The sequence below is a fragment of the Ostrea edulis genome, chromosome 5 (assembly GCF_947568905.1).
Source record: "Ostrea edulis chromosome 5, xbOstEdul1.1, whole genome shotgun sequence".
In the NCBI taxonomy this organism is placed as follows: Eukaryota; Metazoa; Mollusca; class Bivalvia; order Ostreida; family Ostreidae; genus Ostrea; species Ostrea edulis.
This window is the reverse complement of record NC_079168.1, coordinates 32089199-32114538: the sequence shown is the minus strand read 5'-3', so window position 1 is coordinate 32114538 and position 25340 is coordinate 32089199. Positions and strand designations below refer to the sequence as shown.

The 25340-nt window shown below is 34.0% G+C and overlaps 1 protein-coding gene, 1 long non-coding RNA gene and 1 pseudogene across 3 annotated transcripts; 1 reads left to right on the top strand and 2 right to left on the bottom strand.

Annotated features, from left to right (window-relative positions):
• Positions 1 to 1370: 1370 nt before the first annotated feature.
• LOC125650158 (cytochrome P450 2E1-like) lies at positions 1371 to 12983 on the bottom strand. Of its 2 annotated transcripts, XR_008803186.1 has the most exons (7): positions 12487 to 12983; positions 11311 to 11365; positions 9610 to 9744; positions 9363 to 9526; positions 8789 to 8902; positions 8115 to 8219; positions 1371 to 1593 (listed from the first exon to the last, which is right to left on the bottom strand). XR_008803186.1 is itself a non-coding variant. In XM_048878183.2 (6 exons), the coding sequence occupies exons 1-5, from the start codon at positions 12815 to 12817 to the stop codon at positions 8838 to 8840; spliced, it is 750 nt and encodes a 249-aa protein (XP_048734140.2). In that variant the 5' UTR covers positions 12818 to 12983; the 3' UTR covers positions 5239 to 8219; positions 8789 to 8837. The 2 variants fall into 2 exon arrangements, 1 of the variants encoding a protein (XP_048734140.2); XM_048878183.2 differs by lacking the exon at positions 1371 to 1593 and having other exon boundaries at positions 5239 to 8219.
• Positions 3643 to 5614, top strand: LOC125651220 (uncharacterized; annotated as a pseudogene).
• Positions 12984 to 14941: 1958 nt separating the features above from the next.
• LOC125650160 (uncharacterized) lies at positions 14942 to 18102 on the bottom strand. The gene is made up of 3 exons (XR_007360909.2): positions 17929 to 18102; positions 17166 to 17220; positions 14942 to 15250 (listed from the first exon to the last, which is right to left on the bottom strand). It is a non-coding gene; the product is annotated as an uncharacterized LOC125650160 (long non-coding RNA).
• Between the last annotated feature and the right edge of the window lie 7238 nt (positions 18103 to 25340).

Below are 25340 nucleotides of genomic sequence, written 5' to 3'. Positions count from 1 at the left end.
TGACATCATAGACAGTTGCTTCTTCAACAAAAACGGAAAACGGAAATATTCATATCTAGTGATCAGTCATTCAAAAACTTACTTTGTTAAACACCACTCTGATTCCACGCACAAGTACTCTGAAGTTGAAATAAAAAATATGCTAGAGTTCCTCATTGACAATATCTTCGTGGTCTTTGGTGATCAGGTCTTCCAACAGTCTGTTGGAATTCCCATGGGCACGAATTGTGCTCCTTCGTTAGCTGACCTGTTTTTATATTCATATGAAGCAGAATTTATTCAAAAACTTCTACGTGAGGAGAAAAAATCTCTCGCTGTGACCTTCGGTTCGACTTTTAGATATATCGATGACGTTTTGTCTATTAACAATGATAGCTTTCATTCATATGTCGATTTGATATATCCATGTGAGCTGGAAATAAAGGACACCACAGAGTCGTCCACTTCTGCTTCATACTTAGATATTTTATTGAAAGTAGACATAACGGCAAACTAACAACTCAACTGTATGACAAACGGGATGATTTCAGCTTCTCCATCGTCAACTTCCCACATTTATGTAGCAATATTCCATTGTCACCTGCATATGGTGTTTATATATCTCAACTGATTCGATATACAAGAGCTTGTTCTGGGTATAGTCAGTTTTTAAATCGAGGTAAGCTACTGACAAACAAGTTGATGGTACAGGGATTTCAACAGTCTCGATTGAAGTCAGCATTTCGCAAATTCTATGGTCGTTATAACGATCTAGTTCGTCAATACAACCTCGCATTGGGTCAAATGCTGTCTGACGTGTTTCATACCGATTGTTAAGCCGTTCTTGGCACACTGATTTTGACTGCGGATAACTCCGTTTACCTGATCAGGATATGGGGCTCACGGCGGGTGTGACCGGTCAACAGGGGATGCTTACTTCTCCTAGGCACCTGATCCCACCTCTGGTGTGTCCAGGGGTCCGTGTTTGCCCAAATATCTATTTTGTATTGCTTGTAGGAGTTATGAGATTGATCACTGTTCGTTATCTTCACCTTGCATGCTAAAGCAATTCATCAGCAAATGTGAATTATTATTACGGATGTGCTCTGCAATTCATGTAAGCAGGTAGTTATAGTTATACAGTATCAAAGTTGGTTAAGAATTACTATGTACAAGTTACTGCTCATAAATGGAAATTCAATGGTTGAAAATTTTCCACATTTATTGAAAAATACATAGTTTTCTTTTCTATATGTATTGATCAGAAAGTAAGATAATGTTACACCAATGTATCTGCATAAAAGTTTTTTTTTGGTCTTAGATATTAAAGAAATTAAACCTTTAGAGTGGAAAATCTTTACAATATGTCTATATATACATAAAATCAGATGTTGTAATTTTATGAAATTTAATTCAATATCAGTATATATACATACATTTTAAAGTTATAACAATTTTTTAAAAATTCTTGGAAGTTATTTTTACAACTTTAGTCTGTGACATGCACTTTAGAGCATCCCAGATTACAGGATTTGAAGGTAGATCCTTAATGTAAACTGATGAATTCATTTAGGAATGTGCACTGCACACCAGCTATTTCCTCAAAATGAATCTCTGAAAGGAAAAAAAATCACAATGATCAATATAAGCTATCTAAATTTTATTTTCCAGTATGAAATATAAATACTGATTGATTGTCTTAATTACTCCTTCTAGATATCTATTCTGTTTCAATTTAGTATCAATAGCATTAAAGACAAGAGGCCCATGGACCACATTGCTCACATGAGTTACCTTGGCCCATATTTAAAGATTGTTCTTGTATATTTGCATGTAAAGCTTTGATCCCTATTGTGGCACCAACTTAACCCCGTAACCATGATTATTACAAAATTGAATCTGCACTATGTCAGGAAGCTTTCATGTAAATGTAAATTTCGTTGTCCCAATGGTTCTTGAGAAAAAGATTTTCCCTATATATTTGTATGTTAAACTTTGATCCCCTATTGTGGCCACACCCTTCCCCTGGGGGGATAATTTTAACAAACTTAGTTAACAAACTTGAATCTGCACTATGTCGGGAAGCTTTGACATAAATGTAAGACTTTCTGGCTCAGAGATTCTTTGAAAAAAATTAAAAGATTTTCCTTCTATATTTGTATGTGAAATTTTGATCCCCAATTGTTGTCCCATCCTACCCCAGGGGGCCATGATGTTATCAAACTTGAATCTGCACTATGTCAGGAAGCTTTCTTGTAAATTTGTGCTTTCCTGGCCCAGTGGTTCTTGAGAAGAAGATTTTAAAAAGATTTTCCCTATACCTTTGCATGTAAAACTTTGATCCCCTATTGTGACCCCATCCTATCCCTAGGGGTCATGATTTTAATAAATCTGAATCTACACTATGCCAGGAAGCTTGCATGTAAAGTTCAGCTCTTCTGGCCCTGTGGTTCTTGAGGAGACTTTTAATAGGCCGTGTAAGTCAATCTCGCGTGACTCGAGATTTCGCCTAAACGGGTACTTCCGGGAACAAGTATACATGGCGATCTCCTTGCGATATTGGGCTTTATATACTGAGGGTCATGCAAAGCTACAACGGCGGTCAGAGAACTCTGTGAATAGTAACCATGTTCTCAGATTTCTCTATGATGAGGAAAATCGTGTGATTACGGGAACAGTTCAGGCTAGCATGAGGAACTTAGCATACAAAGTAATGGTAAGTAAACAGGAAAACACAGTTCGATGTTCTAGCTGTACATGGTTTTTTTTTCCATGCGTGCATCATGCATCAACTCTGACAACTGGTGACTAAGGATAATGCCGACATTTATTAAATACGTTGTATGACGATGTATGTTTGATATTACATTTATTAAGATCAAATATTTGCAATCTAAGTAAAATAAGATCTTCTCCAACCGTTAGTGGGAGATCTACTTTTAATTATATTGGGGGTGGGGAACTCGCCGAAATCCGAAGGGTTAGTAAAAATATCCGACCTCAACTACTGTCTTTGAGATTAGAAAGTAGGGGGGGGGGGGTGTTTATAAAGCACAATAGATAGGCTAATTCCTAAATCTTACAACTTTAACATTTCCTTCTTGTTATATATTACGTTAGATTGAATTGGATGATGATATCGTTAAATCTTCTTCCTGTGAATGCGTCTTGAGGGATTACTCATGTCATCATGTTGCTGCAGTTCTTCTCTTTGGGTAAGATGAAGGACACTTCCTAATCAAACTTTGTTTTCTCTGAATGATTTTGAATGCATTAAATTGTGTCCATTTGTGTATTTACAGATACAAGAATGTTAGTAAGACTGATGTGAGATGTAGTTGGTTGAAACGCCCAAAGTCTCAACCTAAGAATATTGAGACAATTGAGGAAATATATCCACCTTCTGATCCAACTTATAGGTAATTAGTAATGTACTGGGATGTTACAGTTTAAAATGACACATCTGATTAGTTGTGTTACTATGGTATTGTATAATATTTACTGCAAAATGAATATAGGCATTTTACTTGCTCTGCTGAACTGACACCCCCAACCCTCAATTATTTCTATCTTTCAAATTGAGGGGGGAAATCTTTTGACTTTAAATCTGTACAATACATCAAGTTCACTTTTACTTTTATATGTTGTGATGGCAAATGTCTGATGCTTGACAGTGCTCTTTCACGACCATTTGATGATAGTGATCATGAGGTGTTGTATCAAATGCTTGGAAATCTTGGGCGGTTTACTGGTATATAATTTCTTGAGGAAAAGAGGGATTGAGAGATTGAAGTAGAATAAAAGTATTTGAACTGAACAGGAATTAAACCCAATCACTCTTTGCTCTCTGCAGTTAATGAATTAGTTTCTTGTTGAAAATGTTCTGGAATTATTTTAAGTATTTATTTTTTTTTTTTCAGTTTTAAAACTTGTTTTTTTTAAACATGTTTGTTTGTTGGTTTTCTATTTTATGAAGGACATTAAACAATACACATACAACTGAGCATTAAAAATCATGTCTCAATACAAGAATTTTATTACTAAGTTAACCTATTAAACCTAAAATACACATGATTAAATGAATATAATTGTTTTCACATTTTTATAAAATTGTTTTGAAGCACTCCACTGGATTCTTTCTCCTGAGGCTCCCATACAGCAACCACCTGTCCCACTGTTGGAAGATCTCTTATTGTCAGAAGACTTTCTTCATGTTAATGATCAGGATACCTGGCTCCGTCAGCAACTTAAGGTCACTAGCATCATCATTGAAACCACAGTTGAAAAAACTAAGGGGCAGAGGACTAATGCATTGTGGGCAGCTGTTAGGAAGTTGAGAATTACAACTTCTAATTTTGGACAAGTTTTAAGAGCTGTTAGACTGAAAAGGTATTAGTATCACATTGTTGTCATGAATGTATTAGATGTGTTTTACATCCACAATATTCAATTAAATCAACTATTTGTTTTTAACATCTCGGTGTAAAAGCAGTCATATTGATGTTTTTTCTTAGGATTAGTAAGTCTTTGATGAAAAGATTGCTGTCTGCCTACAACTTGGAGAAGTGTGCTGCAATAGCATGGGGATAACCAACGAAAAGATGGCCGTTGAAAAATACACTGTCTTAGGGGCATCTGTACATGAAACAGGTATATTTAAACCCCAGGATATTTAATATTACAGCTTTCCTAAAGTATTCATGTTTTATATCAGTTTCATTTGTTTTTGTGCAGGATTGTGGCTACATGAATCTGGAGTTATAGGGGCTTCTCCAGATGGCATTGTCAATCATCAGCCATGTTGCCCACCAGATATTCTGCATTTCCAGTCAGAGGCAGCTAAGTACTTGAAACCTGACCTGATTGAAGTTAAGTGCCCATACTCAGCTAGAGATAAGAAGATAGCAGATGTAGTTGAAGTTGTCAAAGAATTTTTCCTTGGTATGATTAACTGTTGCACTAAAGATAAGAAATGAAAGAGCTAAAAATCACCAAATATTAAAAATATGATTTTTCTTTTCTTTACCATCAGCATGCAAATAATTAAAATGTTCTAACTTTACCTTTTCTAATTTCAGAAAAAGTAGCTCATCAATTGCATTTAAAAGAAAACACTGATTATTATCACCAAGTCCACGGACAACTTCATATTGCAAACAAAATGTGCTGTGATTTGGTAGTATGGACACAGGAAGATCTCGCAATTATCCGTATTGCAAGGGATGATAACTGGGCGATAAATATTGAAAAACTCATCGATTTCTATTTTCATAAGTTTATGCCAGAAGTGAACAAGACATAGAAATTATTTTGTTTCTGTACAGTGCAATTGAAATTGTTTAATGCTGTGCCTTCTGTCATTGATCTTAGAAATTTATTTTATCCCAGTTCTTGCAATGTAAAAATGTTTAGCTTTTCTATAATGAGATCCTCATATATGTTTCATATCCATTCAAATTTTTTTCATTTGAAAGCAAGATTAAAGTCATTACTTCATCACCACTCATTATTTTCAGAAAGGAAATTTTCATCCAGCAATATAGTTTCTTTAAAAAAAAACATTTTGAAGTTTCAATTGCATACCATACAGCTTAGACTACATTCATATGAATAAATGTATTGTCAATAGTTTTCATACGATTGTACAGTTTTCTATCAAGCATTAACAAACACAAAAGGCCCATGGGCCACATTCTCACAACTACATTTTTACTGTGAATATAAAAGATTTTTTACAATCTTTATTCCCATGAAAACATAGGAATCTGTATCGTCTGAAAGCCCCACCTTAAACAGTTTGTGAAACAATGTTTTGGTTAGATTTTCTCCAAAGAAGGTCAAAGGTTACTAGGTCCCCGTCACTTGGAAGATGATTTGTGTCAAGTTTGTTTGAAATTGGTCCAGTGGTTCTTGAGAAGATCTTTATAAGATTTTACAAAATTTTTACTAATTATGAACTATCTACACTTAATTTGCACAAACTTGAATCCTCTATACCCTAGAAATGTAAAAAGTTAACATACAGATAGATGCTAGACTAAAAGTGATCAGAATAGTGCTTGTGAGCTGAAAAGTATAAACCCAGTTTACAAAACATACAAATTTTAAAAATATATATTAAAAACACAAAATCAAAACACTTTTGACTATGTTTACAATATTTATGTTGACATTACATATTTTTTTGTAAATAAACACATGAAAAAACAAACATTTTGAATGAATATACAAGCTCATGTGTATAGGTAGTGGACTTCATAAGAATTATATTTATATTCAACAATTTTGAAGATAAGAGATGTATAATATTGGAAGGACCTCTGGTATTCGGAAATTCATTCTTTGTCACAGCTGACTATTATTATGATGAAACAACAATATTAAGTGATTATGTCATTTATTGAAACAAATGACAAACAGAAAAAATACGTCATAGTTGAAATATTTTACAAAATTAATTGGCTGGGACCACTAAATATAAAAAATGGGACTAAATTTGCAACTGTGCAAATAAAAATATACATTACACAGATTGATCCAAGCCAATATACAACTAAAACACTAATGATGTCAAAAAGGTGGTGCACAAAAAAAGCTTGCCACCAAGCAATGAGACATGCAACAAGGTGCATGTAAGTTGCTGCGCCAACCAATGAATGCCAGATGAAAAATAAAAGTATCCCGATCAAATGATAAATATGGGTAATTGAATATAAGATACAGATGTTGTAATTATTTATAGTAAGATAAACTAGAAAATAATATATACTAGGATCCATAATAAGATATAGCTTACACAAGATAAATTGAGCCCAGGGAGGGGGGAGGGGGGGGGAAACCAGTCAAAATGCAAATGAAAAAAACAACAACACAAAGCAACAGCCAACCTCTGACCAGCCTGAAGAAGGGAACAGTTTTTTTAAAATGACACAGAACATGCAACAAAAATGAGCAGCAGACAACTTCCGACCTGCTACGCATACGAAATGTTATCTACATCTAAATACCAATGCTAATGAGCAGCAGACAAATTCTGACCTGCTCCATATATGAAATGCTACCTACAACTATATATTGAGCAGCAGACAACTTCTGACCTGCTCAAATAAAAATTAAGTATATTGCTTGTAGGAGTTATGAGATTGATCACTATTTGATATCTTCACCTCTCATCAGCCTACGTAAAAATAAAATCGTAAACGATGCTATGAATGGAATAACTTTCAAAAGTTTGCAGACCAAATTACTTTATCTTTTTCAAAATGATAACGTTACATAGCAAACTTTACGTCATGAAAATTAAAAGCCCTTCACCCAAGGATGCTTTGTGCCTAGTTTGGTTGATATTGACCTAATGGTTCTACAGAAGAAGACAAGATTGTTCAAGCAATCTCTTTAAGTAATGGTGCTTGAAGATTAACAAAGCATGCACAAAGTTGCATAATTTTTGTAGACAAAGATCTGTAGTTTGCTGGAATGTGGCTTAAAATCTGATAATGTTTGAACCGCTCATTAACCCTTTCAACATGAATTCTGTTTCGTGCAATTTTATAACATAAATCAGCTTCTTCGCTTGTAAAATGAGTCTTGTTAAGAAGAAATGGAGGGATGTTGAGCTGAACCCCAGAAAACATCTTGTCATGTATGTTAAATCCCTTGTCAGCCAGAATTAAATCTCCTGGACTAAGATTATCTAAAAACCGAGAATGTTCAACAATGTTGGCATCTGACACTGACCCAGGATATAGAGGTGACACAAAAACACAAGAACCATTTGGAGTAACAGCAGTTAAAGTTTTCATAGTATGCCGACTCTTGTAATTGCTATATGAGGCACTTTGTCTACTAAAGTCAGATGGTACATCTTGTGTTATTTCAGTGCAATCAATAGATGCTCTTACAGAGCCGAAATCTTCAAAAGATTTAGGTTGTGACCCCTTACATTTCAGTTGACTGGGCATGCCTAGTCTTACCATAACACCTTTATAAAAGATTCCATGCAAGGCACTTATAATAGTGTTAAGAATGTTTGAAATGGTAGCCCGACTTGTGCAAAACCTGTCGGCCAAGTCGAGATCCCTTAAGTTGAGTCGAAGCTTCATCAGAGTTATGAGAACTTGATTTTCTAGGCTCACATTTACAACACTCCATCCTGCATAGTAGTTCAGGGGCTGAAATCTTTGTAGTGTCTTCACTATGATGTCAAAGATGTCACATGGAAATGATGTGTACAAAAGCATCTGAAAAAAGTCATTATTTTGATTTGCATGATTGTAAAATATTCTTTTTTCATTGAAGGGAATAGGGTTTTTAGTGAAATGGATTTTTTTTAAATTTCAAAAAAAATCTCATATGTTTGCTTAAAGGAAGTGAACATGAAAATGTGACAAGGGTTGTTATTTGTCATTTTGATGTATATAATGAATTCTAAAATCATTAAGATGTAGTTTTCTTCAGTAGGGACTAGGGAGATATTTCATAAAGATTAATGAATCTTTTAAGTCTCTGGGAGCAACCATATTGAAACAAGAGTAAAATTTATTTATTTTGACTATTGAAATATGAAGTGCTTCTGAGTAAGTTAAGAAGTTGGAGGAGCTGGAGGTATCTTATGGGAGTGTTTTCTTCTTTTCCTTGATGCATTGTAATTATATTATTATACTGTGAATGGTTTTTTTCATGTTCACTTCCTTAAATTGCTATATATATTGAGTCTTTGAAGACATGATTTACAAATAAGTAGCATGTGTTACCTTTAATATGAGACTATATTGTCAACTCTAACTAACCATCTCTCCCTCTTTCTTACCTTTTCTTGGTCATTTTTTTATGGCATCAATAGACATTGAAGGTCTGCATCAAAGTAGGCTCTCTATCTCTAGCTCTAACTTCCCAATATCTTCTTCAAGTTCTTTTATCTTTGCTGTGTATAAATAAATCAAAAGAAGATATAAACAGTTTCTGGTAATTTCATTTTGAAAACTAAGTGTACACAATGTGTTTATGTCAATTATTTAGCATACTTGATTCTTATGATCAGGTGCACTCTGGTCAATCGACAATGACCGGTGACACACTTAATTGTGAGCCGGAATTGCGTACGCATCCCGATGGGCAAGTCCATTGAGTCGGAAAATATTTATATGGCTTATTCTGAGACATGTTTTTAATCCAGGTACACTGGTGAAATAAACATGATTAGTAAAAGTGTTTTTATGCCAAATAATGTGTTTTTACAATAGGTCAACATTTTTATTAATGTACTGACTGTATTCGGGTCACTTGATTCTAAACGTGTTCCCGAGTATACCCAGCTTAGTTGGATTTGGTAGGATTTTAACAGAATGAAGTATGCTAATTGAAATACTTCAAGTAATACTTACAATGGTAATCGTTTATCTTTGAAGCACAAAGGAAAGATGGACATGGATGGAAGTAATTGTGGTCTTGTTCTCCAGTTGATACAAGATTTACAGATGTAGCAGATGAACATGGCACTTGTTCACTGGTTGTTGACATTGTGGCCTCAATTTGTTCCATTGTTTTCCTACAGAATTTAAATTTCTATGCATTATTTCTATCGAATTTATCATACCACAACAAGCATATTTCAAATGAAAACTGAAATACCTTTTTCGATTTGTGGGCACTTCTGGAAACTGGTATTTGGAGTATACAAACATTGATGGGCCATTTTCCTTGCATCCGTTTTGAAAATGGTAGCTGCAGATCCTATCACCTGCATTCCATTCTCTGTCAGCACGTCTATATTTGAATAATAAATGGAATTGTCCTTATTTTGACATTTTAAAACGAATCGGTTACTTATTTAATTAGTTTTTGTCTTCTTTTTGGTATGATTACTATGAAGGAAATTCGAGCTGTATTTAACAAACGATTTAAAAAATACATAAAGTCGAAATTTGAAGGAAAAAGAAGAAGTATCATAAAAGTTTAATGCAATCTTTTTCGTTTAGGAAAGGTACTTGGTTTAATATAGTCAACGATATTGAGAAATGTACATACAAAATTCTTAGTTTGAATTTCCTCGGCACACTTTGTGTAAACCGTATACACATATATGTATCCTACCAATCGTGTTCACATACCTGCAAAGAGCTATCCACTTTTTTTAAAAAATTTTCGTCCGTTGGAAAACGATATAAATGGCAATTCGTGGTACTTTTATCACTACGATGATTACACCCATACGCGAAGCAGTATACCATGTTCCCGGAAGCGCTCTTTCGGGAAAGGAGGCGCGCGAGACTTACAAGACCTATGACCCCCACCCTATTTTGTGATCATCTCCCCTGTGAAGGGTGGCAAGTTAGGCTGAAATTAACACTATGGTTCTGGAGAAGAAGTTGAAAAGGTTGTACAGATGGACTGATGACAGCAAAAATTGATCAGAATTGCTCTTTCAAGCTTTCAGTTCATGTGAGCTAAAATCGATTTGGAATTTTTCTTTGCTATGTGATTTATTTCTATCTACACTGCATATACACTATGCCTATTTTACCAGAAAGAAAAATCTTATTTATAACTTTACATATATATTTTATGATTTTTTTTCAAAATAGATATTTAATATAATTAACATTTTATAGAAGAGAAATAAAAATACCACAATCACAATTTGAAACTAAAGATTGTTTATTAGGAAATACAAATGTCTCCCTGAGCTCCCCAAATTGAAAGTTCTCCAAATGAAACTGCCCCTTATTGTACTGTATGGTATGGAGCTAGGACAAAGCATGAGCAGACACATATAAGCATTTATGAACTCCGATAAACTATATAGAAGTGTTCACAAATTATTTTATACCCTCCACCCCTAAGATTTTAAGAAAACAATTGGATCCTCCTATCCCTACAATATATGCCAATCTGCAAATGGCATTGAAGTATTGTGAAAAGTTTAAGTCTAACTCTGATAATCCATATCAGAGGAGAAGCATTCACAAGCTATTTAAACATCTTCCACCCCTCTTAGACCCACTATAACTTTTAAGAATATAACTGGATCCTCCCGTCCCAACAATATGCACATCTACATATTGCAAGAAAGCATTATACAAAGTTTCAAGTCTATCGGATAAGCCATATAGGAGGAAAAGCGTTCACAAGAATTTGTGACAGACAGAAAATACAAAAACAATATGTCTCGATCCCATAGGCACTTGTTTCATACATGAGTCCCCCTCCTTAATAATACCGGTATTATTAAGGAAGGGGGACTCATGTATGAAACAAGTGCCTGTGCTCGATCCCCCTGGAAGAGGGAAGACATAATAAACGAACTGTAACATCATGCTTGAAAATACTTACAATTTACACAAAGACACTGTACTATTTGATGGGCAGCAATTAAAACATATGGCTTCTAAAAGAAAAAAAAAATCATGCAGTTATTTAGCATGTAACAAAAAATGTAATATTATGAAATTATACTATTTGTCAATAATTAAGATTCAGTATTCCATGAAACAGTGTGTATCATCTGCAAGTGTACTATATACTCAACCAAGACAGAAATACAGGCAAAGTGATAGCATAAACAATAATTTATCTCTTCATGAAAATATTTCTAAGATCTGATACATGTATAATTATTAGCTTTATTCTTATAATCTTAAATTTTTGACTTGTATCTGATGAAAGTTTTGTGGTAGAAATTGTGTTTATGCCTTTAATGCATGTACATAATTTGTAAATGTAGTTGTACTCCTAAGTAGAATTTACATAATAAAACACTGAACACATATACATGTACTTCATAAGTTCTGTTACATGTACATATACAGCCATGCATGCAAAGTGAAGATAATGAACAGTGATCAATCTCATAACTCCTATAAGCAATACAAAATAGATAGTTGGGCAAACACGAACCCCTGGACACACCAGAGGTGGAAGATGTTTAAATACTATAACAAATTTTTAAGAAACATAATTATCTGCATGCAGTGTATAGCTTTAAATAGGTTAAAAATTTAAGGACAGATAAAATGATCTCGCTTTGTAGACAGAATAATCTCCTTTTAATTAAAATCTTGAAAACATAATCATTACATTCAATTATCAAAGACGTATCAGTCTCACCACCAGAATAAAAACACGATGTAAATGTATGGGTTTATTGTATGGAATATATTGGCCACAGTGGTCAGAAACGACATCTGTGGGGTCGCCGAACAACAGGGCTCACCCCCAACAACAACATATTATGCGTCGTCCGAAAGGGCAAGTAACATGCTGTGTTGATCTCAATCATGCTACCGACACATACAACACACAAGTATTCAACTCTTAATTATTTACATAAAATGAAATTGAACTGTCAAATCAACATTCAACCATCATCAACAGTCAACGTATATTTTCACAACCAACTTGAAGGTGACGATTTGGCCTCAGCAATCTGATTAATATCTTAAAGTTTACTTACTACAGTGATATGAGCGTCTTTTGAGATCAATCAGAATGAGAATTTCAACACTTTACCTTTGAATTTCCCGATTTCTCTTGTAAAAAAAGTATCTGGTCTCTCGGATACGACATCTCCATGCTTTATGAATATATCCCTTAGGGTATCATGTCCGCTGACGACAACAAGGATCCTCGAACCAGTGATTAGACTGAAAACGTCTCCGTACTTCTGCCTATACTCCATGAACGTCTCCAACAACGTGTCCGGACTCACACTTAGAAGATTCCCAATGAATGGGACTGTGGGAGGCCCCGGGGGAAGGGTAGCATTTCTCGTGGTCTTCCGCCACCACGTGAATAAAAGTGCTACTAGACATGCTAGGAAAACAGTCCAGAAAGCATACATTGTGTTATTTTAATGGAAGCTTTCAGGTTTTAAATCGACATTCCTTTTAAGTTACCTTTTGCTATTCATAAACGAAATGCCGTAAACTCCCCTACTAACGTTATTGTTATTCAAATTTACACCACGTGGGTTTTTTGACCTATTAAAAGGTTAGAGGTGAGGTCAAATTCCGCAGTGAAGGAAACTGGAAATAAATGTGCCAAATATATAGTCATTTTCTATATACTGTAATAGACATGTATCATCATTACGTAGAAAATTCAATTCAGTACTGTCATACCGGCGATGATTGTGAAATAGTGAAAAGCTCAGGAAGTTAAAGTCATTTAAAGATCTAGATTGTAGTTTAACTGATATATTAATGTCGTGTCATGAGGGGGAGGGTCTTCTTTGGGGGGGGGGGGGGGGGCGGACGGTAATAATTCCATTGTTTATAACATATGCAAATAAAGAAATTGGAGTAACTGCTTTCTTCCATTTTCATTTATAGTGCTATTTAGGGTAAAGACAGAACTGTAAACATGTATGCATGTATTGATGGAGAATTTGTATAAAAAAATTTATCTTTGGTAGTAAGTTTTTAAACCCCCCCCCCCCACCGAATTAAGAAATCAAGAAGTTTTTCGAACTTAGGAGAAAAGTTCTCCCTCCCCGATTTAGGATTTTGTAGAGTGGGCAAATCACAGGACAAAAGATTTTTTTTTCTCTTGTGAAGGATTTTTTTAACAAATTAAGTTATCTTCAGCATTGGTTACAAAAAAGAGAGAATATTTTGCATTGAAAATAAAATTAGTGAAGAAAATGTGCGATTCCTCCCTTACAGTATAATTGCTACTCATATAAACTGCACAAAATAATTTATCACATTATAAGTAAATCATCATCACAGAAAAAATGAAATTGATGATATTGTTAGATACTTTATATTACTACACTTCTATAGCATGCTATTTTTAGATTTATTCCTCTTTAAAGATATCTCATAAATATTATAAGATATCTTATAAAACTAAATACAAGATATTTTCTAAAGTTTATGAAATATATTAATTGTATCCTTTATAATTGGATATCTGATAAAATATATTTTGTATATTTTTCTTAACAAATATATGTTATATATTTTATAAGATATCTTATAAAACATATATCTTATGTCTTTTAAGATATCTCAAACTTAATAAGATATTTTATAAAATATCTCAAAAACGAAATTTTATAAGATATCTTGTTAACTTTATAATGTATCATATGAATTTACTTTTATAAGATATCTCATAAAACATATAAGATATCTTGCATGTACATGTATATTATAAGATATATCAAAGCTTGAGCTATATTTTTAAAAAAAAATTGTTTATGAGATATCTTATAAGATATGCAAGATAACTTATAAAGCTTGTGAGAAATCTTATAAAACATTTAAGATATCTTATGTTTTATAAGATATCATTAAAATAAATTTAAAATATCTTATATTTTTATAAGATATCTGTTAAACATGATAAGATATCATTTGATATACAAGATATCTTATAAAGCTTAGGAAATATCTTTCATAATATATAATATATATCTTAAATATTTTATAAACTGTAAATTATATGAGATATATATCTTATAAGATTTATTAGATATCTTATCAGAAATAGAAGATATTTCATAAATTATATACGAAATCCTTATAGGAATACCCGGTAGATATAAATATGGCGTGCCATATACCTCACTTAGGAAGAAGCTAGATTAGCAGGATTTATACAAATTATATGAATATATACATATCTTCTATATATCTTAAGAAATATCTGTGAAAAGCCTAATATGCATTTTCATAAATTTAAAACTTAACATACCAATTTTACTATTTATGCTAAAGCAAGTCACCAACAAATGTGAATTATTATTACGGCTGTGCTCTGCAATTCATGCAAGCAGTTAGTTATAGTTATACAGTATCAAAGTTGGTTAAGAAGTACTATGTACAAGTTACTGCTCATAAATGGAAATTCAATGGTTGAAAATTTTCCACATTTATTGAAATATACATATATAGTTTTCTTTTCTATATGTATTGATCAGAAAGTAAGACAATGTTACACCACTGTATCTGGATTAAAGTTTTTTTGGGTCTTAAATATTAAAGAAATTAAACCTTTAGAGTGGAAAATCTTTACAATATGTCTATATATACATAAAATCAGATGTTAAAATTTTATAAAATTTAATTCAATATCAGTATATATACATACATTTTAAAGTCATAACAATTTTTTAAAAATTCTTGGAAGTTATTTTTATAACTTTAGTCTGTGACATGCACTTTAGAGCATCCCAGATTACAGGATTTGAAGGTAGATCCTTAATGTAAACTGATGGATTCATTTAGGAATGTGCACTGCACACCAGCTATTTCCTCAAAATGAATCTCTGAAAGGAAAAAAAATCACAATGATCAATATAATCTATCTAAATTTTATTTTCCAGTATGAAATATGAATACTGATTGATTGTCTTAATTACTCCTTCTAGATATCTATTCTGTTTCAATTTAGTATCAATAGCATTAAAGACAAGAGGCCCATGGACCACATTGCTCACATGAGTTACCTTGGCCCATATTTAAAGATTGTTCTTGTATATTTGCATGTAAAGCTTTGATCCCTATTGTGGCCCCAACTTAACCCCGTAACCATGATTATTACAAAATTGAATCTGCACTATGTCAGGAAGCTTTCATGTAAATGTAAATTTCGTTGTCCCAATGGTTCTTGAGAAAAAGATTTTCCCTATATATTTGTATGTTAAACTTTGATCCCTATTTTGGCCACACCCATCCCCTGGGGGGGATTTTAACAAACTTAGTTAACAAACTTAAATCTGCACTATGTCGGGAAGCTTTGACATAAATGTAAGACTTTCTGGCTCAGTGATTCTTTTAAAAACATTAAAAGATTTTCCTTCTATATTTGTATGTGAAATTTTGATCCCCAATTGTTGCCCCATCCTACCCCAGGGGGCCATGATGTTATCAAACTTGAATCTGCACTATGTCAGGAAGCTTTCTTGTAAATTTGTGCTCTCCTGGTCCAGTGGTTCTTGAGAAGAAGATTTTAAAAAGATTTTCCCTATACCTTTGCATGTAAAACTTTGATCCCCTATTGTGACCCCATCCTATCCCTAGGGGTCATGATTTTAATAAATCTGAATCCACACTATGCCAGGAAGCTTGCATGTAAATTTCAGCTCTTTTGGCCCTGTGGTTCTTGAGAAGACTTTTAATGACCCCCACCCTATTTTGTGATCATCTCCCCTGTGAAGGGTGGCAAGTTAAGCTGAAATTAACACTATTGGTTCTGGAGAAGAAGTTGAAAAGGTTGTACAGATGGACTGATGACAGCAAAAATTGCTCTTTCAAGCTTTCAGTTCATGTGAGCTAAAATCGATTTGGAATTTTTCTTTGCTATGTGATTTATTTCTATCTACATTGCATATACACTATGCCTATTTTACCAGAAAGAAAAATCTTATTTATAACTTTACATATATATTTTATGATTTTTTTTTTCAAAATAGATATTTAATATAATTAACATTTTATAGAAGAGAAATAAAAATACCACAATCACAATTTGAAACTAAAGATTGTTTATTAGGAAATACAAATGTCTCCCTGAGCTCCCCAAATTGAAAGTTCTCCAAATGAAACTGCCCCTTATTGTACTGTATGGTATGGAGCTAGGACAAAGCATGAGCAGACACATATAAGCATTTATGAACTCCGATAAACTATATAGAAGTGTTCACAAATTATTTTATACCCTCCACCCCTCAGATTTTAAGAAAACAATTGGATCCTCCTATCCCTACAATATATGCCAATCTGCAAATGGCATTGAAGTATTGTGAAAAGTTTAAGTCTAACTCTATAATCTATATCAGAGGAGAAGCATTCACAAGCTATTTAAACATATTTCACCCCTCTTAGATCCACTATAACTTTTAAGAATATAACTGGATCCTCCCGTCCCAACAATATGCACATCTACATATTGCAAGAAAGCATTATACAAAGTTTCAAGTCTATCGGATAAGCCATATAGGAGGAGTTCACAAGAATTTGTGACAGACAGAAAATACAAAAACAATATGTCTCGATTCCACAGGCACTTGTTTCATACATGAGTCCCCCTCCTTAATAATACCGGTATTATTAAGGAGGGGGACTCATGTATGAAACAAGTGCCTGTGCTCGATCCCCCTGGAAGAGGGAAGACATAATAAACGAACTGTAACATCATGCTTGAAAATACTTACGATTTATACTAAGACACTGAATACTTACAATTTACACAAAGACACTGTACTATTTGATGGGCAGCAATTAAAACATATGGCTTCTAAAAGGAAAAAAATCATGCAGTTATTTAGTATGTAACAAAAAATGTAATATTATGAAATTATACTATTTGTCAATAATTAAGATTCAGTATTCCATGAAACAGTGTGTATCATCTGCAAGTGTACTATATACTCAACCAAGACAGAAATACAGGCAAAGTGATAGCATAAACAATAATTTATCTCTTCATGAAAATATTTCTAAGATCTGATACATGTATAATTATTAGCTTTATTCTTATGATCTTAAATTTTTTGACTTGTATCTGATGAAAGTTTTGTGGTAGAAATTGTGTTTATGCCTTTAATGCATGTACATAATTTGTAAATGTAGTTGTACTCCTAAGTAGAATTTACATAATAAAACACTGAACACATATACATGTACTTCATAAGTTCTGTTACATGTACATATACAACCATGCATGCAAAGTGAAGATAACGAACAGTGACCAATCTCATAACTCCTATAAGCAATACAAAATAGATAGGTGGGCAAACACGAACCTCTGGACACACCAGAGGTGGAAGATGTTTAAATACTATAACAATTTTTTTAAGAAACATAATTATCTGCATGCAGTGTATAGCTTGGTTAAAAATTTAAGGACAGATAAAATGATCTCGCTTTGTAGACAGAATAATCTCCTTTTAATTAAATTCTTGAAAACATAATCATTACATTCAATTATAGGAAGATGTGATACCATGACAAATCTAGGATTCCTTTGAGGATCTCAAAATACATTTGTTCAGAGGGTGGTGAATCACTCAAAGTCCCCAAAAAGTACACTGAAAGCAGACACATGCACAAATATGTATTATGATTTGAAATTTAGGCTAAAAATATAAATTGCTGTGCAAGTCAAAATAATGGCAAGAGAAAAAGAACCCCACTTCTCTATGATACATTTCCTTGTATTGAGGTGTATCGAAGACGAGTCGAATATACCAGTCTACTTTTAATTCAGATTGGGATATATAATTCGTATCTTTTTTCTTTAACTGTAAACAATTAAGTTTTAACATTCTGATCACTATCTCCATTTAAACAAATTAATTATGTCTTATTGAACTTATTTTCACTTGTCAATGAAACTTTTAGATTTAGTTTGATTAAAATTACTTATTATAGATAAAATTGAATTACAGATGTCAAGTCCCCCAAACAATGTTTCTTCAATGATCTCTTCAACAATATATGTTTATTTTAAAAACTAAGGGTAGTGTGTTTAATTTAGGGTCAGAAACAAAATTTTTATTTGACGCCTTAATTTATGCTTTTAAATTTTCAAAACTCCATCAACATGCAATATAATAAATATTTTGATCAGTTATAATTGTATTTAATTCACAAATCTTTTTACAAGGCAATTCAGTTAAATATATAGCACAAACTAAAATATGTAAAATAATTAACATTGCACAGTCAGCTTTTCATTAAAGAGAGCTTATAATTACAAAATTCTTTACTTTAGGTTATATAATACTCAGTGCACACTATGATCCTAACTTGGCCAAACTTGAAAAAAAAATCCATGTAATATGATCATGCAAAATAATTTCTTCTCCTAAATTTCTAGAACAGCTTCTGGATGAGATCATCATCACAGCTCAATTTTGATTTCTGAGACTTAATTGTTTAATTATGTTGCGAAATGTAATACTAAAAATGAAACGGCAAAGGTTTCTTACAGACAAAATATAGTTGATGTATATTAAAACAATAGTTAATTACAGTGTTGTGCAATGTAACCCTAATTGTGATTCAATACTGGATGCAGATTTGTCACAATATGCAACTGAAAGAGATTTCAATGTTGCACAAAACACCATATCATACCTTTGGATCAGACATCAACAGCATGTTTCAACAAACGATCGTAATAGAGCAGGTAGGTCACACATGACGTCAGCAGCATAGGATCGCTTCATCTGATTGTATCATCTTCGTCAATGATTCACAAATCGTCATTTACAGCATCTGTCATTCCTGGGAGTCGCAGAATATCAGATCAGGCTTTGATTTCTCGACAATATCTCAAACTTAAGTTTGAGTTTTCTTCTATTTGAGTAGTCAAAATTTGAGTATAATCTCAGACTTAAGTCCAAGTTTTGACTTAAAATCTTTTGAGAAATATAGGCCAGACTGCCGAAAGCTGGGATTAGAGCGCGCAAACCTGTCCGTGACTGGTTCTGCAACATCGCCGGAAGTGACTTCAGTGGTCTCAGACTCATAAATCATGGCCACGGCAACGATGACGGACAGTTTGGTTCAGCGATATACTTGAGCAATTTTGAAGCCAAACGTTAAACAAGATCCACATCGCTCACCTGACCAGCAGTTCCTAGCAATAAACAATCTTGAGCAAAACTATCATTATATACAAGCAGCTTGGTACAGAAAAAAACTTTTCAAAGATAACGACTAAACAAACTTAATTATTCATTAACTTAATTATTAATAAACTTGAAAAAGTAAACTATATTAGAGAAACTCTTTCTGCTTCAAATAAGCACACCAACATGGATATGAGGGTTATTCTTGGATCAGACATCGAATTCGATGGTATTTACCTTGGTCATCTTGGACCAACATCGGAAGCAGAGGTTCGAAAGATCATCGTGATGTCATTTTCAAAATCATGTAAGCTAAACCCAATACCTACATCACTTTTGAAATCCCGTCTTGACTGTTCGATTACAGCCATCGTAAATAAATCAGCTGCCCCTACATCATTCAGGAATGCCGTGGTTCGCCCTCTTTAAAAAGACAAGGTTTATACAAAGAGGTGTTAAATAACTATCGTCCTGTTTCAAGCCTTCCATTTCTTTCCAAAATCATTGAGAAAGTTGTTAACACTAGGCTAGAAGATCACCTCTAGTCAAATCAGCTACAAGATAAATCTGCATATATTACTCGTCACTCGACAGAGACCGCTCTTCTTAGAGTCCATCGTGATATCGCAACTGCTTTGGATGACAGCTCATGTGTTGATCTTTAGATGTTGGACTTATCCATAGCTTTCGATGTGATTGATCATAGGATATCATCCATAGACTTGAAAATATTCCTTTGGTATAACTGGGTGAGCCTTATCGTAGATATAATCGGTATCACCGCATCGTTGTTGGATCACCAGTGTCATGTGATTTCCATTTGAAGTTTGGTGTTCCACAGGGATCTATTCTGGGACCAAAACGGTATACCTGTTCGCAAAACTCATCTGCAACATTTGCCTTAAACACAGTATGGGATTCCAGTGTTATACTGATGATACACTGCTGTACATGGTTATGAAACATAACAATGCCTGGATCAACTTAACATCCAGAATGGAAGTCTGTTTATCTGAAATAAGTAGTTGGGTGAACATCAATATGTTAAAATTGAACCAAGAAAAAACAAATCATTGTGTTTGTGCCAAAACACAAAATTAAAGACTTCAGCGAGTTCGCTATTAACTTTGATGGAAAGGAAATTAAAATATCTTTTTCTTGGAGTATACTTCGACTCTGCACTCAGTATGGATTACCAGATTCGTACTATCATCAAGTCGTGTTGCCATCAGTCGCGTAACATAGGACGAATAAGGTCCGTGATCTCTGGGAGTGCGTGTAAGATCCTTGTGTGTTCTCTTGTAACCTCCTGGCTAGATTATGGCAATGGCAATGGCAGTGACATTTTTGACCCGCCCTCGTCCTTCTGTACATAACCAATTAAAACCTATTGTGTAAGTCACATGTATCAGAGCCACACAAGGTATCTTGCACGTGCAAAAAGAAAATTTTGCTCCTCATTTCCCGCTTAGAAGTGAATGTGGACGGTTGATAAATCAGAAAAATGGACGTGGACGATACCTGAGAGGGTTTATTTGATTTTGGGTGCCTATAGGACATTACAATTGACGACGTTACTCTTCCGCAAGCAACTGAGCAAATAGAGAAGGAGTTTGAGTGTGAAAATTTGTTAGAGAACATCACCTTATCTCAGGCAAACAACTTGTACAATCCCGGACCTGATGACATGGAATCGGACCACAAGATGGATTTTGAGCTCCTCGCAAAAAAGGAAGGATCTAACATGCCGGTGGGTTGTTATCATTATGTACATTTTGTAAATGACAGTGATTTAAAAGAGTTGCTTAATTCGACAGAAAGCAAGAACACCCGCAAGAACACAAATTGGTCGGTTACTACGTTTAACGACTGGCGATCCACTCGGATGTCGACAACAGGCGACCAGATTCCGGATGTTCTGTTGTTTTCGGCAGAGGAACTTAATTTTTGGCTGTCAAGATTTGTTGTTGAAACGTGACGCAAGGATGGCAAGGCTTACCCCCCCCCCCCCCCCACAAAAAAAAAAACACTTTACATGCTTTGTACTGGACTTTTAAGACATCTGCGAGAAAATGGTGTCCATTTGAATTTTCTTGATGAAAAGAATTGCCAATTTTACGAATTCCAAAAGACTCTTAACGCGCGAATGGCAGAACTTACCGCAAACGGCGTGGGGACGTCTACTAAGCAGCCCGAGCCGATTTCTGAAGAGGTAGAGAAAGTTCTTTGGGAGAAGGGTCTCCTCGGCAACAGTACAGGAGAATCTATGCTAAACACTGTCTTTTTCTACAATTGCAAACTTTTTGGTTTGAGAGCTGTTGACGAACACAAAACTATCCGTAGACCAGTTTGAGCTGCGTCAAGACCAAAGGGGCAAGTTTATAAATTTCACAAGACGGGCAAACAAGACATAAAAAGGTAAATTAATTTACTAATTTGAGCATAACACAAAATAATATAGTATTATAAATCGGGTTTGTAAAGGCATAGCGCGCAAAATGCTGAACAATTGTAAATTCGTTTATCAATCTGTCAATTTACTTTTGACCTTACGTAGAATTTATATCAATAATTACACAGACATTATTGCAAAAAACAAAACAAAAAACCAACCTAGTGATAATAGTAAATTGTGTAGTGTGTAGACCTATTGGAAAAGTTATAAATTGAATGTACAAGGTCATTGATTTTTTTAAGGTGGATTGTATCAAAGACATGTGAGCGCGAAATCTATAAGACATCACTTCCAGGGCGAAAAAGTATACAATATCTACAAAGAATACTTCAATCTGGTGGTGGTTAATTAAGAAAATAACCGATTTTACCGGCGACCATTGGCTAACGGAGAAAACAATAAAGTCCGTTTCAGTGTACAACCGATTGGAGTCAACAAATTATCTACAATTATGAAAAATATGTGCGATAAAGCCGGAATTCCCGGATTCTTCTCTAAACATTCCGGTAAGCGCACTTGCGCAACCGCTCTCTACTAAACTGTGGTACCAGAACAGGAAATCATGGAACGCACAGGCCACAGATCTATAGAGAGTGTCCGTAAATGTAAGCGTCCGAGTGAGGAGATGCTTCATGATATTTCCAACGCATTGGAACCAATTGAACCGATGGCGACGATGAGCAAAAAGGCAAAAACCTTGGACGAAATCGAAAATCCAAAGCATGGAGATTTCGAGTGTAAAAACACATTCACCAATTGTCAAGTATATTTCATTCCGTTTCAAACAGTGTGTGGACATTTTTAATTTTATTTTTTGCGTAGGTGACAAAACATGCACTAAAATGTATGTCAATTTGTTGATTAAAATTGAGGAAAAGGAACCAAATGTAAATTTTTTTAATGTACCTTTGCAATGAATATTAAAGTTGGGAATTTATGCAAATGATTTACGTCATGATTTTGTTACAGCAGTTATGCCACGCCTATTGGGTATCAATGGTTATGTACAGATATCCACAGCTAAGATCAAAAGAAAATCACCGCTGCTATGGTACATGTTAGTTTACACTGGCTTCCCATCGATCAACGAATCCAGGTACAAACTGATATTATCTGTATTCAAGGCTTTAAATCAAACGGCACCACAAGTCAAACGGCACCACAAGAACTCGTCAAAGTGTATATACCAACCAAATCACTACCTTCTGAAAACTCGACATGTCTCGTCCAGGCACGCGTACAGACCAAGCCATTTGGAAATAGACGGTTTGAAGTATCTGGCGCGGATCTAACTCGATTTAAAAAGTGTTTAAAAACTTTTCTTTTTAAAAAAGCATATTCAGACTACTTTTACATCTTTATTCATCTTTTTATCGACTTGTACAATACTGTATTTGTTTTCCATGCAAATCGTACAAAAAATTATATGCTCACATTTCTCAACTTATTGATTATTTCAATTGTTGTTTTTAATCCAAAGACATTAATTGATATGTTTCTTATATTTTTAAATTTAAGTCATTTACCTGTACATTTTAAAATATAATCCTGTACAGCACTTTTGAGTAATGTCACATTATATTTGGCGCTTTATAAATCCTGAATAATAATGATAATAATAATATCAAACTTGACTACTAATTCATTAATTATCACATGCCCTTGTAAATGGGTATTACCTTTCGTATTAACTAATTTCATCTAAGGATGCTTTGTGCCAACTTTGGTTCCCTATACTTTCACATGTAAAGATGTGATCCCTTATTGTGGCCCCACCATAACCCTAGGGGTCCTACTTTTTACAAATTTGAAACTTTGTCAGGAAACATTTATATAAATTTCATTTTTTCTCACTATGTGGTTCTTGAGAAATGTTTAATTTTTAATGCTGATACTTTTGCATTTTTGGGATTACCTCCCCTTTAAAGGTGGCATGGCCCTTCATTTCAACAAACTTGAATCCCCTTCACCTAAGGATGATTTGTATCAAGTTTGATTTTCATGTAAAACTTTGATCCCCTATTGTGGCCCAAACCTACCCCCATGGGGTCATGAATTTGAACAAACTTGAATTTCCATTATGTCAGAAAGCTTGCATGTAAATTTAAACTTTTCTGGTCATGGGGTTATTGAGAAGATTTTAAATTACCCCACCATATTTTTGCCTTTTTTGTAATTATCTGCCTTTTGAAGGGGGATGGCCCTTCATTTCAACACACTTGAATTTCCTTCACCCATGGATGATTTGTTCCAAGTTTCATTGAAATGGGTCCAGTGGTTCTGGAGAATATATATATATATATATATATATATATATATATATATATATGCATGTAAAACTTTGATTCCCTATAGTGGTCCCACCTTACCCCTGTAGACCATGATCGGAAAAAATTTGAATCTACTCTATATCAGGAACCTTTCAGGTAAATTTCCACTCTGGCCCAGTGGTTCTTGAGAAGATTTTTTTAAAAATTTTGTGTATATATTTGCATGTATAACTTTTATCCCCTACTGTGGCCCCAACAAACACCCCTCCCCCGGGAGACATGATTTTAACAAACTTGAATCTCCACTTTGTCAGGATGTTTTCATGTAAATTTCAGCTTTTCTAGCCAAGTGATTCTTGAGAAGAAGATTTTTAAATGACCTCATCCTATTTTTCATTTTTTTGGTGATTATCTCCCCTCTAAAGGGGACAAGACCCTTTATTTGAAGAAACTTGAATCCTCTTCACCCAAGGATGCTTTGTGCCAAGTTTGGTTAAAATTGGCTCAGTAGTTCTGAAGAAGATGAAATTATGAAAAGTTTACGCCGACGCAGCCGCCGACAGACAACGGACAAATTTTGATCAGAAAAGCTCAGGTGAGCTGAAAACTAAATGTTAATAAAATGTTAGATTTGATGTCGTTGGCTTTATTTGACACACTGAAATTTAATATTAGGCTTGTGTAATACATTTCAAGGTTTTTAATAAATACCAGATTTTATGTATTGTGATATTACGGTTGTGCACTACTTTCTGTTCACCCATCTGCCCTAGTTTTGACATGCACTGTTATGACTAGGCGACACATTTGTGGCGTACTTGCCAACACTACCACAGACGTTATTTTATTGAAAGTAGACATTAACGGCAAACTGACAACTCAATTGTATGACAAACGGGATGATTGCAGCTTCTCCATCGTCAACTTCCCACATTTATGTAACAATATTCCATTATCACCTGCATATGGTGTTTATATATCTCAACTGATTCGATATGCAAGAGCTTGTTCTAGGTATAGTCAGTTTTTAAATCGTGGTAAGCTAGACAAACAA